Source organism: Ursus maritimus, unplaced genomic scaffold (assembly GCF_017311325.1).
Source record: "Ursus maritimus isolate PB19 unplaced genomic scaffold, ASM1731132v1 scaffold_16, whole genome shotgun sequence".
NCBI lineage: Eukaryota > Metazoa > Chordata > Mammalia > Carnivora > Ursidae > Ursus > Ursus maritimus.
In genome coordinates this window covers 62938617-62952572 of record NW_024424008.1, presented here as the reverse complement: position 1 = coordinate 62952572, position 13956 = coordinate 62938617, and the positions used below count along the sequence as shown (strand labels likewise).

Genomic DNA, 13956 nt, shown 5'->3' with positions numbered 1-13956 from the left:
CATTTCTAATACAGTGCTTGGCACATCAAATATTTATTGAATGAATATTTTCCAGATATGTTCCTAATATCTGTAGGTATTTTTTCAGCCATATAAGAAACGTAACATTAAGAACTAAAACGTCGCACCAGCCCTGCTGCATACCACACAGACTCTACAACCTGAGGACCCTCTCCTAATCCGTCAATTGGTCAATCAGCGGTTCTTGTAGCGAGGCATTGTGCTGTTTACTTTGGGAAGACCCAGTCTCTCTAAGCCTACCAGAGAAGGTCACATGTAAGAGTGTGTCTGTGGAGCCCAGCTGCTGCCTGAGTCCAGCCTTAGTCTGGCTTCCACGGAGGAGGGGCAGGGCATCAGCACCTGGACAGGGGAGCGTGGGGGCAGGACGCGAGAGGTGGCAGGGAGCGGGAGCCTGGCCCTGGGGTCCAAGTCCCGAGCCCAAGCTGGGGACGGATCCTGTGGGGTGGCCAGTGTCCTGTCTCTGCATGAGAGGCGGAGGCACAAAACACCTCTGAGGAAGATGACCCCGTGGTTCTGGGCGATCACTTCAGTGACCCTCTGTGGTCACGCACATTATCGGTGTTGAGGGTACAGCAGCACAGCAATGAGGAGTTTGGGCCGGGCAGCCTGGCGGCCTGGGCTCTTACCTCTGCTGTACTTGCTGTGGGACTGAGCTGCTTACAACCTCTCCCGCCTGACTTGCCTCATCTGTAAAATGGGAGAGCAGGGCTTCCCTTTGTAGGTTACTGTGACAATTACATACGTTAATACATCTCATTGGGCTTAGAACGGGGCCAAGCACTTGGTCTCGGTGTGTGTGGATTTGGGCTCTTTTCATTCTATATTTGAGGAAATGTGAAAAAATCGGGAGCTGAACTGCATAATAATGTAAAAAACTGTCTTCCTTAAGTTCGGAATTGCTTTTTCATAGGTTCTTTTATTGCTGATTTGACCAGAGCTGGCATGAGAGGTGGGGCACTAACTCCCCTGCTCTGGGCCCCAGAGAATGGGGAGGACGTGCGCGTGTGCCCCGAGCTCCGTTGGCAGCGTGTCACACATGTAGAATGATTTGCTCAGCTCGCCTATTTGTAACTGTTTAGTGTCTGTCATGAAAACACCCGGGAGCCTAGCACAGTGCCTGGCGCTTGACTGATGCTCAGCATCTCTTCTCTGGCGTGACTGCAGGTGTGGGGAGGGGCATGGGGAGACGGGTGAGGAAGGTCCCAGAGCACCCTCACGCTCAGCCCCGTGTTCGTTCCGCACACTGCTGTGATCCTGATGTAGCCACACCGGTGGGACTAGACAGGCAGCCTGGGCACACAGGGCAGCAGCGGCCCCCCAAGCCGTCTCGGAAGCAGCCCCTGTGACCACCCAGGGGGGCAGGGTTTCTCTGCAGGGGGAATTGGACCATGGGGACAGGTGACCACAGAGCGGTGTCCTGGGACTTGAGAGCATTCCAGAAATTCCAGACGTTACTTAAGGGACGAAGGCTCACCGGATTGTGATTTGGACAATTCAAAGGGGCCTTAGGCTGAAGACCAGAGAGCTTGGGACCCTGGGGTCTCGTGAGCAAAGACAATACAGACGGTTTGGGGGACTCCACAGGTGGTTTGAGGACTCCAGTACACCCGACCGGCTAGAGCTCAGGAGTCCTGTGGAGGAGGTGTGGGTAGTAACACAGAGGAGGCAGAGTGACCTGGTCTCTGGGGGCTGCGGGCACAACACCGGAAATGGGGTTGCCTAGTGGTCATGAAGACTTCTGAGCAGGGCAGTAGCATCAGGAAAGTGGTGTTCTGGAAAGATTAGTCTGGCGGTGACGAATGGGGATGAAGAAAGTCCAAAGATCGACTAGCAGATTATCATAGTTGTCAAAGCACAGAATTGACCCGTCTTGAGTTACTAGCGAGGGAAACCTCTCTGGGCATCCTGAAGTGTGTGACAATGGAATGCTCAGCAGAGAACATCAAACATGGCCCCAAAAAACATTAGCAATGGTTAATAATGACATGTTGAGTATTTGCGGTACCGAGGACTGGGAAGTGGGAACTGTGGTAGGAAGTTGTGGTCGGGGAGGGGAAATCCCTTGTCCTGCCCTGTCATTCCTGTCCCAGCGCCGCGCTCAATCAACGTTGGTCATCACAGCTTTGAAAACCTGACTCTGACGGTCCAAGAGAGGCCTGCAGGCTTCCTAGTCAGCCAGCGAGCCAGCCAGGTCCTTCCTTCTCCAGCAAGTGTCTGGGGACTGCCGACCCCGTGCTGGGCACTTTCGAGGCCCTTGCAGGTACAGCAGTGAGCAAATTAGACAAAAGTCTACGTTGGAGGGTTTCCGTTCTAGTGCCTGTGACAGTGTCAGGTGCGGTAAGACCTACAGAGAAATACCCAGTCCCTCTCAAGAACCTTGAAGTTTTCCTGGAGACAGGAGTCACAAGCTGTCGTGGTTTTTGGTCTGATGGACGTGAAGGGGTATTTACGTTTTTAGATGCTCTCACTGTTTGTGTGGGGCCGAGCGTGATCCTGTGTATTTCCTTGGCCACGTCCGTGGTGACGGTGGGCAACCCCAGTGCTCTGCTCTCCACTGCTTCAGTTTAAGCGAGAGAGACAGACACAAACAAAAGAGCAGAGCAAAGAACAGAAGGGAAGCGTGCAGTCGTACAGTAAAAGCCACATTTAGCAGCGTCCGCCCTGCAGCCCGGCCGCGGCCATCCCTACCCGCTCCGTGTCCTGAGTCGGCACACAGTAGAGGTCATGGCGATAGGCAGGCCAAACTGGGTTTGGTGGTGTGTGTGTGTGTGCGGTTTTTTTCTTTAAGAGAAAAAATAAGTCCCTGGGGTTTAGCAAAAGCTAGGAATCTGCAAATTATTTTCCTTGCCTTTTTCATGACTAGAAAGGCATGTGACAGAAATAGTAAAGTGAAAACCAGCTACAACAATAGAAATTAACTTTAATTCAACCAAATTCTTGGTCAACTCTCACCTGTATTCCCGTAACATATGATAGAATAAAACAGAGATTCTGCTTAAAAGTACTTCACACGTGAAGGCTAAACACGGCACCAAAGCTCCGAGGGCACCTGGAGAGGTCGGGGCCAAGGTCGATCCATAACGAAAGGGAACTGGGGGTGCCTGGCCAGCTCCGTCCATGGAGTCTGTGACTCTCGATCTCGGGGTTGAGAGTTCAAGCCCCACGTTGGGTGCAGAGATGACTTAAAATCTTAAAAAAATAATAATAAATGATGGTTCTGCAACAACACGAGGGAAGCAGAGGGTGTTGTGCTCAGTGAAGTAAGTCAGAGAACGACAAGTAACATGCGCTGCCACATGTGGAGTCTAACAAACGAAACACCACCACCAGGAACAGGCTCCTAAATGTGGAGAACAAACCCGTGGTCACCAGAGGGGAAGGGGCCAGGGGGTCGAGAGATCAAAGCTTCCAGTCGCGGGGATGAGCGGCACAGCGGACGGAGCATAGTCGGTTAAAGCTTGATAACGTTGCAGGGTGACAGACGGTGACCCCCCTCGTCGCGTGAGCACTGAGTGACACATGGGATTCTCCTGCACCCAAAACTAAGGTAACGTTGCGGGTCAATGTACTTCAATAATGAAAACATTTTTTAAAGTGATTGCACATGGAAAGAAAAAACAAACTATTTTTTTAAAAATTTTATTTGAGAGAGAGAGCGCGTGTGTGCACAAGCAGGGGGAGGGGCAGAGGAAGAGGGAGAAGCAGGCTCCCCGCTGAGCAGGGAGCCCGATGCGGGACTCGATCCCAGGACCCTGAGATCATGACCTGAGCCAAAGGCAAACGCTTCACTGACTGAGCCACCCAGGCGCCCCTAAAAAACAAACTATTAAACACAGAGCAAAATAGTAAAATCAATGTAATATTTTTCTTCAGGAGTTTTTTTATTGTGACAGAAAAGAGAAATGCTATTTGATCTGTTCATTGTCAGTATTTTTATAATATGTTGGTTACTAGTAGAGTATTGGGATGGAAATGACTACAAAGGTTTAGAGAAGAGGAATGGTAGTATGTACAGCACAGAAATACAAATGATACATCTAAGTAGTTCTCTTCATGGCCACATACCTAAATGCCTCATGATGCTTTAGATTTACCAGCAAATCGTAAAAATAAATATTTCTAATTAAAAAAAAAAACTAAGAGAGAATGACAGTCGTAGACTGGCTTAGAGGAGGAACAGTTTCCGGGCGAGAGAATGCTCCCTGCTATGGTGTAGAGGAGGGATTACAGACGTCCTTGAATAGAGCGCAGAGATGCTGAGAGAGGGAGACCATTCAACGAAGTCTACTGGACGCCAGGCACAGTGCTAATGCTCGGGACACTGTGAACAAAACACAAAATCACTGCTTCTAAAAAACATACAGCCTAGTGACAAAAATACGATAAAGTGCATAAAGTAATTATAAATTACGATTTTTCTAGGAAATAAATCGCGAGTGACTAGCCCAAGGGGCACCTGGCTGGCTCAGTCGGTGGAGCACGGGACTCTTCATCTTGCATTGCGTGTTTGAGCCCCATGTTGGGCATAGAGCTCACTTAAAAAATAAGAAAAAAAATGTTTAAGAAAGAGTGGTTAGTCTGAGAAGACTCTTCTGAGGAGGTAACACGTGACCTGAGACGTAAGCATTTGAATGTTCTCAGGAGAACAGCACATGCACATGGCCTGACATGGAGATGAGTTTAGCGGGTTCTAGGAACGGACAGACGTCGCTGCGAATGGCACAGAGCAGGCAAGAAGGAATGGCCTGAGTTGAAGTTGGGGAAATAGATCACACACATCTTATAAGCCATCGAAATGAGTTTGGAATTTAATGGCAGTGCAACGGGGAACCACTCTAAGGCTTTAAGCAAGGGAGTGGTGCATGTTTTTAAAAGATAGAGCACTGTGGATATTGTACGGTCGATGGAGTGAGAAGACGTGGAAAGCATCGCCATCTAGTCAGACATGAAGGCAATTTGGGCATGGATGGCTTCGGTGTCAATGGAGCACAATGGGCCGAATTGTGTCCTCCCCAAAACTCATGTGTGGAAGTACCTCACAATGTGGCTGTATGAGGAGACAAAGCCTTCAGAGAGGTCATTACAGTAAGATGAGGTGCTGTTGGTGGGCCTTCACCCAATGTGACTGGTGTTCTGATAAGAGATTAAGACACGGAGACCCCGAGGGACGGCCGTGCGAGGACACCAGGAGACGACCGTCTCCAAGCTGAGGGAAACCTCAGACGAAGCCAGCCTTGCCGACACCTTGTGGTTGGATTTCTGGCCTCCAGGACTGTGGGGAAATTAATTTCCATTATCTCACTCAGTGATACTTTGCTATGGGAAGGCTAGCCGAGTAACGTATGGAGGGAAGTGGGTGTATTCCAGATGTATTTTTGGACCCAGAGCCAATGTTGCTTGATGGATTGAATTGGAGGTGGGGAGTGGAGGTGAGAGAAGTCAAAGATGACGCTCATGTTCCTGGTTTTAGAACTTTTAGAACAAATCTACTTAAAATGTTTGAGAAAAAACAATCTTATGAAATAAAAGGGCAACAGTTGATTGAAGGTCTTGAAATCTGGAAAGAAAGATAGGAATTAAATGAAATGGGATGGGGCGCCCGGCTGGCTCAGTTCGTAGAGCGTGCGACCCTTGATCTTGGATTGTGAGTTCAAGCCGCACGTTGGGTGTAGAGGAAAGAAAAGAAAAGAAAAAAAAGAAAAGAAGAGAAAAGAAAAGAAAGAAAGAAAAGAAAGAAAGAAAAAGGAAAGAAAAGAAAAGAAAAAGGATAACGTATGTGCCAGTAAAAGTGTCATGCAAATATGAGTCGTTGTCAATGTGATCATAGTTGTTGGTCGTGTGTGATACACTACAGTTTCAAGGGGGAGAGCATGAGTGAAAATGGCATTTGAGGGAAAACGGTATAGAACCCAAAAGATGGATGGGAGCAAGAAAGGTCAAAGGGACTGCAGACATTTCCATAGACACATGCATTTATATACATGTATACATTTGACAGCGGGGAGCCAGAAAGGAGAGGTGACTAACACACCTGCCATTTTCCCTACGGGTGACGATCTCACCCAAAGTAGTTTTCTTTGAAATCTTCTTGGGGTCAAGATCCTTGCCTAGCACAGTGCTTTGTAGAAAAACTTAATAAATGTTGTAGATAGGATAAGTAATCTATCATATTTTCCTTCTTTTAAAAGAGAGTAGTACGGCGGGATATGTGTGGACCAGGAACCGGAAAGTCTGGCTCGGCCACCGACGGGCTGTATGGCTTTGGGCCATTTCACCCACTGCTGCCCAACAGAACTTCCTGCGATGAGGGGAATGTTCTAGATGTGTGCTGCTTCGTCCCAGAGCTACTGGCCTCATGTGCAGCGACTGAGCCCTGGAAGCATGGCCAGTGTGCTTACGGAACGGAGTTTTCCATTTACTCTGTGGCTGTGGCCGCCTTGTGGGACAGGGCTGCTGCCTCAAGACGTCAGGTTCTGGCGAGAAAAAGGAGACCTGGGCCAAGCCGTCTCCACTTTTAGCTCAAAATGCTGTTCTTCAGTTCAACACAACAAATCCGTGCACACATTTCAAGAGTTCAAATATCACTTCTACAGAATGTTAAATTTTACACTTTCACATTTAGAAAATACGTAAATATTTAAGTATGTAGATGACGTGAAATAAGCATGTGAATACTGATCCTGGACAGTGTAGCGTGTTGTCCGGTGACATTACCTGGAGAAGAACACGGAGCACTTGGCGGGGACACAGAAGCCTGCTGGACGGTTGCGGAGTTGATGAAAGAGACAAGACGCCAAGTAGAGGAGGAGGAACTGGGATTGTCTAGAAAAAGAGATGGAGGGCCGACTTACAAATCGTATTCAAGTGTTCAAACAGTAATTAGAGATGGTGTCCAGATGTTCTCCGTTTAGTAGACGGAGCACTGGAAACTCCGGTTAAAGAGGACGTCTGTTAGATATTGAGGCACTTTCAGAGAGTTTGGCATATTAAATGCTCAAAAGAAATTTAGTTTTTAATGGCTTTTAAAGCATTTCTTGTGCCACATACCGTATTGAAGATATGCGTATGTCGAAACATAGCCACAGAATGTTAGAACTATAAACAAACTGGGATCACTACTTAATGGATCTTTTAAGATAGGATTCGTTGTCAGCCTTCGGATAAGACTCAAGACATCACTCTTTGAGGTCCTTTACAACATGATCTTTTCAATTATCAAATACATAATCTATGCTAGATTTTGATATTAATAGAATAAATAATAAGATTAAGGGGATCCTTACCTATAAAAGGGTGAAGATATTTACCTTGCATGTTTACAAAGCTTGATACTTATTATTCATAGAACGAAAACAGAATGTGGAGTATACTATAATGTAGTCGTTCTCGAACATTAGCATGGATCAGAACCACCTAGAGGGGCTTGTTAAAACCGGTTGCTGTGTCCCCCTCCAGAGTCTCAGTAGATCTGGGTTATGGCCTGAGAACTTACACATCTTAACAAATTTTCAGTGAGGCTGATGCTGCTGGTTTGGGACCACTGATAGAGAACATAATACACTGAGCGTTTTTAGAAGTCACCTTCCATTTTTAGTATAATTTAGTAAAGTATAGTAAATGATGAGCTTCAGTAGCCTCTCCTTTCAAGCCGGGATGTGGAAAGTGGGCTCTGTACCGTGCACAGCCCTGGAAAGGCTCTCTGGGGCCTCCCTGACATGCCCCACGTGGGTCTGCCCTGAGCGTGGAGGGCTTCGGACTCCAAAATTCTTCACGTCTAGCTCTCAGGACTAACTTTAATTTCTTCCATGTGGATAACTTCGGCTACATTTTAGAATAAAAGAAATCTGATTTAAATGATTTTTTAAAAAGTAAAATCATTTTTTAAAAAGCGCCCCGTGTAGGGCTCGAACTCGCGACTCTGAGATCAGGAGTCAGCTGCTCCAGGCCCTGAGCTGGCCGGGCGCCCCTAATCTCAGGATTCTTAATCCTCACGATGCCGTAATAAAAACTTATTCATTCTTGCTATTTTGTGTACTCTTCATTATCATCCTGAAAATAGGCCTCATTATACTGATCACTGCCTGGGCCTGGCACGTCATCGGCATCACAAACACACGCACAAACGTGTCCTCGGAGCTGCACCTGCTGTGAGCCGTCGCACCTTGAGTACCAGCAGCAAGAGCCCGAAACAGAGGAGGAGCCCAGGCTGGGAGTGCACAGGGTCATTCTTCCTGAACAACCCCTTTTTTGCAACGAGAGAATTTGTGTCTTCATAGTTTCAATCTGACTTCCCAGCGATCAACCCAGCTTTGTCCTTAACATTTTTTGAAGATTTTATTTATTTCTTAGAGAGAGAGCGAGCACGAGTGGTGGCAGAGGCAGAGGGACACGCAGACTGCCGCTGAGTGCAGACCCCACGATGTGGGGCCTCGATCACAGGACCCCAAGATCATGTAGAAGCTGAGGTGAGTCCGGCACTGACTGAGCCACCCGGTGCTCCTGTCCGTAGCATTTGACATGAAGACCCTATCGCCCTAAACCACTACTTATTGGTCAATAGAAGTACATTTTTCCTGAAATGACAGGGTTCCTACACCCCTTTATCATTCTGTGAGCATAAATTTGTCAATAACCCTTGCGAACTGCCTGAAATTGAGTATAATCTTCCTGGCGGAGAGTTTGAGTTCTGGAGTCAGAAATGTAGGTTCAGAGGTAGGTCCACATTATTTGACCTCTCTCTGCCTCTTTCTTCATCTACGACAGGCTGTTAATTTTAATTTTTAACTTTAAAGGGGTGTTATGGGGCACCTCAGTGGCTCAGCGGGTTAAGTGTCTGCCTTCGGCTCAGGTCATGATCCCAGGGTCCTGGGGTGGAGCCCCATGTCAGGCTCCTTCCTCAGTGAGAAGTCTGCTTCTTCCTCTCCTTCTGCTCCTCTGCCTTCTTCTGCTGTCTCTCTCTCTCTCTCCCTCAGATAAAAAAAAAAAAATACTGTGAAGCTTAAAGTGGCAATGAAAGTTAAGTTGCCACATGATCACAGAATTTTTTTAAAAAATGTCTTTAAAAAAAAAGAGAGAAGCTGACTGCAGATACAAGGAAACATGATTAGAGACCATAAATATGGGTGGCACCAATGCACTCCCCAGCAAGATTCCCTCCAGTTGTCGCTGAGAACTGGGGCGTAGTCAGGCTTTCTGGAGGCTGCGAGAGGGCTGGACACTTCCTCTTTTTAAGCCCCTAATATATTCAAACATGCTGGCATGCCAAGAGACAGTGACAAACAAGAGAAGGGCCATATGCGCCCCATGTTCATAGCAGCTCTGTCCACAATAGCTAAATCGTGGAAGGAGCAGGGTATGTTTCAAATGTGTACATTTTAGCATGCAATGATTACAATCCAATATAACCATATCCACAGGTATACCAGATGATTACAGAATTTATCTAAAATATTAATTCATAATGCATTGCACACAGCGTCATTTGGTAACAGGACAAAGTTTAGAGCTGTACAAAGAATGCCTTCTTGTAACCGTGTAGATACACCTCTGGGATGATGGTATAACCTCACTTGCACACAAGGTCAAAGCTTTGAAGCTTTTAATGAGTGTGGGGCCTGGCCTCCCCTAAGCCTTGGTATTGGAATGGAAAAGACAGGTGACCAGACTTGTCTGGTTTAACAGATCCAGTTTGCAGAAATACACAGGGCATGGAATGGAGGGCAGAGATGGCTATGACAGGTTGAAGCAATGATTTCTGATTTCTTTTTTTAAAGATTTTATTTATTTGACAGAGAGGGAGCGAGAGCACACACGTGTGCAGGGGGAGGGGCAGAGGGAGAGAATCTCAAGCAGACTCCCCACTCCAATAGGAGTGCCATCTCACGACCCTGAGATCCTGACCTCAGCTGAAATCAAGAGTCAGATGCTTAACTGACTGAGCCCCCCAGGCGCCCTGAGTTATGATTTCTCAGCCGAATTGGGAAAGAAGTGGAAACAAAAGGGAGTGATAGGTTGGTAGAAAAGAGATTAATACCCAACGAGGTGTGAGTAAGGAAACCAAGGAACCCAATGGCTAGTCAGAGAGTGGCACCGCAGAGACCGATCTCACAGCGGGGTATTTCTGGGTGGGATGGAGGGTGGATGTGGGAGCTGGAGCCGCCCCTGCACTGGTCACAGCAGATCATCCTAAACGCTAGCTCTTTGAGATGTGATCCTCAGGGACGCTGGAAATCACGGTCTTTCAATGGAGAAGACTCCCTGTCTCAAGGTGCCTTAAGCTGGTAATTGCTGGGGAAGAAGAGAGGGGACAAAGGGTTGAATACATGTCATCTTCATCCCTTACTAACCTGTGACCGAAATTTTATGGAAAAGAAATAGTAAATTACAAAATCTTGGGTGGTGCTACAGAGGTCCTTGTAGGACATAAAATCATTCCTAACAGTGTTTCAATCCACTTATCAAAGTAATCTGTTCTCCATTTAGTGGCAGGCGTAATAATAATAAAGAAAGCAGCGTTTGCCATACACCAACCCTTGAATTACAGTGTTCCCAGCATTGAGTGCTCTAGCTAAGAGACAGTGGTTTTCTAGTACTTTGGTTCTTAAAAAGTTTTTTTTTCCCCCAGTTGAAGTTTCTAATGCACAGTTTCTACCCACAGGCTTCTTCTGTGTGGACTAACTATTGGAAGTGAGAGGAAGGGACAACAGTAGGGTCCCCCAAGGGGTTTCTGCAGAGACCGTCACAACAGGCAGTCTGTGAACATGGGACAATGATCGTTACTGACGTCCACGCGGAATGCACCAAGTGCCCGAAACTGGGATAAGTGCATACTTTTTGTTCATTTGACTCATTTCAGGCCCCAACACATGAAGCAGGTGTTATTACTCTGACCCCAATATTAAATAAAAGAACAGGAAACCAGTCACATGTCCTAGGTCTCCCAACTACTAAATGGTGGAGCTAGTGTCTGAACTCACATCTCTGTAACTCCAGAACCTACAAGTTTGTGCTTAAATGGCCTTGACATTTGGGGCTGGGGCTGCGGAGAAGTCCGAGAGGCAGTCAGGGACTCACTGACTGCAGAGCCTTTGGGAGGAAGGCAGGGTCCAGAGCAGTGGGTGAGAATCTTGCCTGACAATCTCCAGATTTCTGGAGCCTCTCTGTAGGCCCTGCCTACACACAGAGGGATCCAGATCCCGGCTCAGAATTCTCCCGGGCATGTCCCGGCTGGAGGAAGACCAGGAGACCTTTTCTTGCTCAATCCTATGTATACATCTGCTTCACTAGCATTACAGACAAAATCATTAAAAAGCTAGGTTTCTTGAACATGGGCTAACATCAAAGCCTGAAAGTCAGAGTGCTCTTGCACAACCCTGTGAATAAACTAAACTCGCTGACTTGCTAAAATGAACTGAGTTGTATGGTATGTGAATCACATCTCAATAAAATGCTTTTAAAAAAACATCAGAATGTATGAATTTGTATGACTTTAAAAGCAAATTCGGGGGTGCGGGGCGCCTGGGTGGTTCAGTCGGCTAAGCGTCTGCCTTTGGGTCAGGTCCTGAAATCAAGCTCAGTGGGGAGTCTGCTTCTCCCTCTCCCTCTGCCCCTCCCCCTGCTGTCTCTCTCATAAATAAATAAATAAAATCTTTAAAAATAAAAAATAAAAGCAAATTTCCATGGCTTCTGCGTGATTTCAGGGGCCTCCTTGCAGGTGGGACAGGACTCCCACGGAGCCGCAGGATTTGGGCCGGGCCCCCCTCCCCAGGCGCTCGGAGCCTCCCCCCACCCCCGTGCCTGGCACAGGGTCAGGGGAGCACTGCACGATGACAGGCAGCTATGCGGACGAATGCGGGCGACCCAAGCTCAGCAGGGATTCTTTTCTGCTGTTGAGGTGGGTCATGACTATGTTGCAAGCTCAACTGCAAAAAAAAAAAAAAAAAAAGTGTTCACTTTTAAACGACGCCAGTTTTTGCTCGCAGTTGCCGGCGAGGTGGCCGGGGCCGAACGCGAGCCCCCGACGCGGCGGGTCGGTGCTCAGGCTGGGGACCCCGCGCCGCCCCCCGCCCCGCGGCGCCCGCACTGGGCGCCGCCCCGCCCCTCCCCGGGGCCGCGCGCGGCGCGGGTCACGTTGCGGCGGCGGCGGGCCGGGCGGGGCTGCGGCGAGTGCGCAGGAATGCGGCGGCCCGCGGGGGAGCGTCTCTGCGCGCGCCGGCCGCGGACCCGGGGCGGGCGGGCGCGCAGAGGAAGGAAGGGCCGCGAGGAGGCGGGGCCGGCGCGCCGCTCGGGCGGGCGGTTCTCTCAACTTTAGTTTTGGCGTCGGCGGCGAGTTTCTGTCTCAGTCGGGCGCAGCCGCCGCCGGGGAAAAGAAAGAGAGGAAGGAAGGAAGCCCCGGAGGAAGCCGGGCAGCGGGGGAGGGGAGCGGCCGCCCGCGGCCCCGCGTCCGTCGGGGGAGCGCAGCGCCCGAGCGCTCGCCGCCCCGCCCGAGGAGCAGCGGCCGGGGGAGACCGCCGGGGGGCCGCGGGGCGCGGGCGGGCCTGCGGCGCAGCCTCCCCCGCCGGCCCCGCGGACGCCCGCAGCTCGGAGCCCGGGCGGAGCCGTCGTCGCCCGCGTCGTCGGGGAGCATGGATCCCGGGCCGCCGCCGCAGCTCGCAGCCCGCCCGCCGCCGCAGGCAGGGCCGCCGGCCGCGCAGCCCCCCTCGGGCCAGGGCCCTTCGTCGGCGCCCGGGCCGCCCGCGGGGCCGGGGTCGCAGGCGGCGCCGCAGGCCCCCCCGGCCGGCCACCAGATCGTGCACGTCCGGGGGGACTCGGAGACCGACCTGGAGGCGCTCTTCAACGCCGTCATGAACCCCAAGACGGCCAACGTGCCCCAGACCGTGCCCATGCGGCTGCGGAAGCTGCCCGACTCCTTCTTCAAGCCGCCGGAGCCCAAGTCCCACTCCCGCCAGGTAGCCGCCCTAACGGCCGTCAGACGGGCCCGGGCCGCGGGGGCTCGCGGGGGGTGGGGGGGCCGGGGGGCGGCCGGGGGACCCGGAGCGGGGCCGGAGTCCGGCCGGGAGGCGCCTCCGGAGTCCCGGGCCGAGATTTGTTTTCCCTCAGAGTTGGTCGGCGCGGCCGCGGCCCCGGGGGGCGTGCTTTCCCCTTCTTCCTTTCTTCCTTTCTTTCTTCCTGGGGCTCCCGGGAGGTTGGCGGGAGACGCGGGGGAGGGGGAGGAAGGAAGGCGGGGGGGCCGGGTGGGCTCGCACAATGTGCGCGCGTCCGCGCCCCGCACCTCGGCCGCCGCCGGGACGGGAACGGGACGGGGGGGGGCGCGAGGGGGAGAGGGGGCGGGGGAAGGGAGGGGTGGGGGAGGGGAGGGGGCCGGGGGGCCGGAGTGGGGGTGGGGGTCGGGCCGGGGGAGGGGCCGCTGGCCTCCGTGTGGGGTGAGTGGCCCGCGGCGGCCGAGTTGGTGGCGGGGAGCCTGTGGGGCCGCGCGAGTGTCCGGGGGAGTCGGATAATTGTTCTCTTGTTTTGCAGTGTTGATTAGGGGTGGGGGTTGGAGCAGTGCGTGGACTTTCTGGCTCTTTCCCCGCTCCCGCTCCGCTCCCGAGAGCGCCCGGCGCCTTCTGCGGGCGGCGTCCAGGCTTTCCTGGAAGGCGCTGCGGGGTCAGCGCCCGGCGCCGGCGCCCGGGGGACGGGGGTAGTCCGGGGTCGGGGCCCGTGCGGGGGTTCAGGGGGCGCCCCGGGGAGGGGACTCGGAGGCCCGGCTCCCGGGGGAGACTTGGGGGGCCCGTGCGGGGACTCGAGGGTCCGGCTCCGCGGGAGACTGGGGGAGCCCGTGCGGGGGTTCAGGGGCGTCCGGGGAGGACTCGAGGGACCGGCTCCCAGGGGAGACTGAGGGGGTTAGACCATGCGGGGACTCTGGGGTCTGTCAGGGTCGCGGCTCCGTGGGGAACG

General features: G+C 51.6%; 1 protein-coding gene and 2 long non-coding RNA genes across 7 annotated transcripts in view; 2 read left to right on the top strand and 1 right to left on the bottom strand.

The window, feature by feature from the left end:
- Nucleotides 1-2904: 2904 nt before the first annotated feature.
- LOC103662465 lies at nucleotides 2905-11598 on the top strand. Its single transcript, XR_568461.2, has 3 exons — nucleotides 2905-3568; nucleotides 6210-8486; nucleotides 10679-11598. It is a non-coding gene; the product is annotated as an uncharacterized LOC103662465 (long non-coding RNA).
- LOC121102936 lies at nucleotides 3865-12927 on the bottom strand. Its single transcript, XR_005835105.1, has 3 exons — nucleotides 12840-12927; nucleotides 6736-6843; nucleotides 3865-4342 (listed from the first exon to the last, which is right to left on the bottom strand). It is a non-coding gene; the product is annotated as an uncharacterized LOC121102936 (long non-coding RNA).
- YAP1 (Yes1 associated transcriptional regulator) overlaps nucleotides 12645-13956 on the top strand; it is a 116235-nt gene continuing 114923 nt past the window's right edge. For 4 of the 5 annotated variants that reach the window (XM_040631294.1, XM_040631293.1, XM_040631292.1 and 1 more), the window contains exon 1: nucleotides 12645-12968. In XM_040631294.1, the coding sequence (XP_040487228.1) occupies nucleotides 12645-12968 (324 nt within the window). The remainder of the gene's footprint in view (nucleotides 12969-13956) is intronic. The other variant, XM_040631295.1, reaches the window with a different exon arrangement.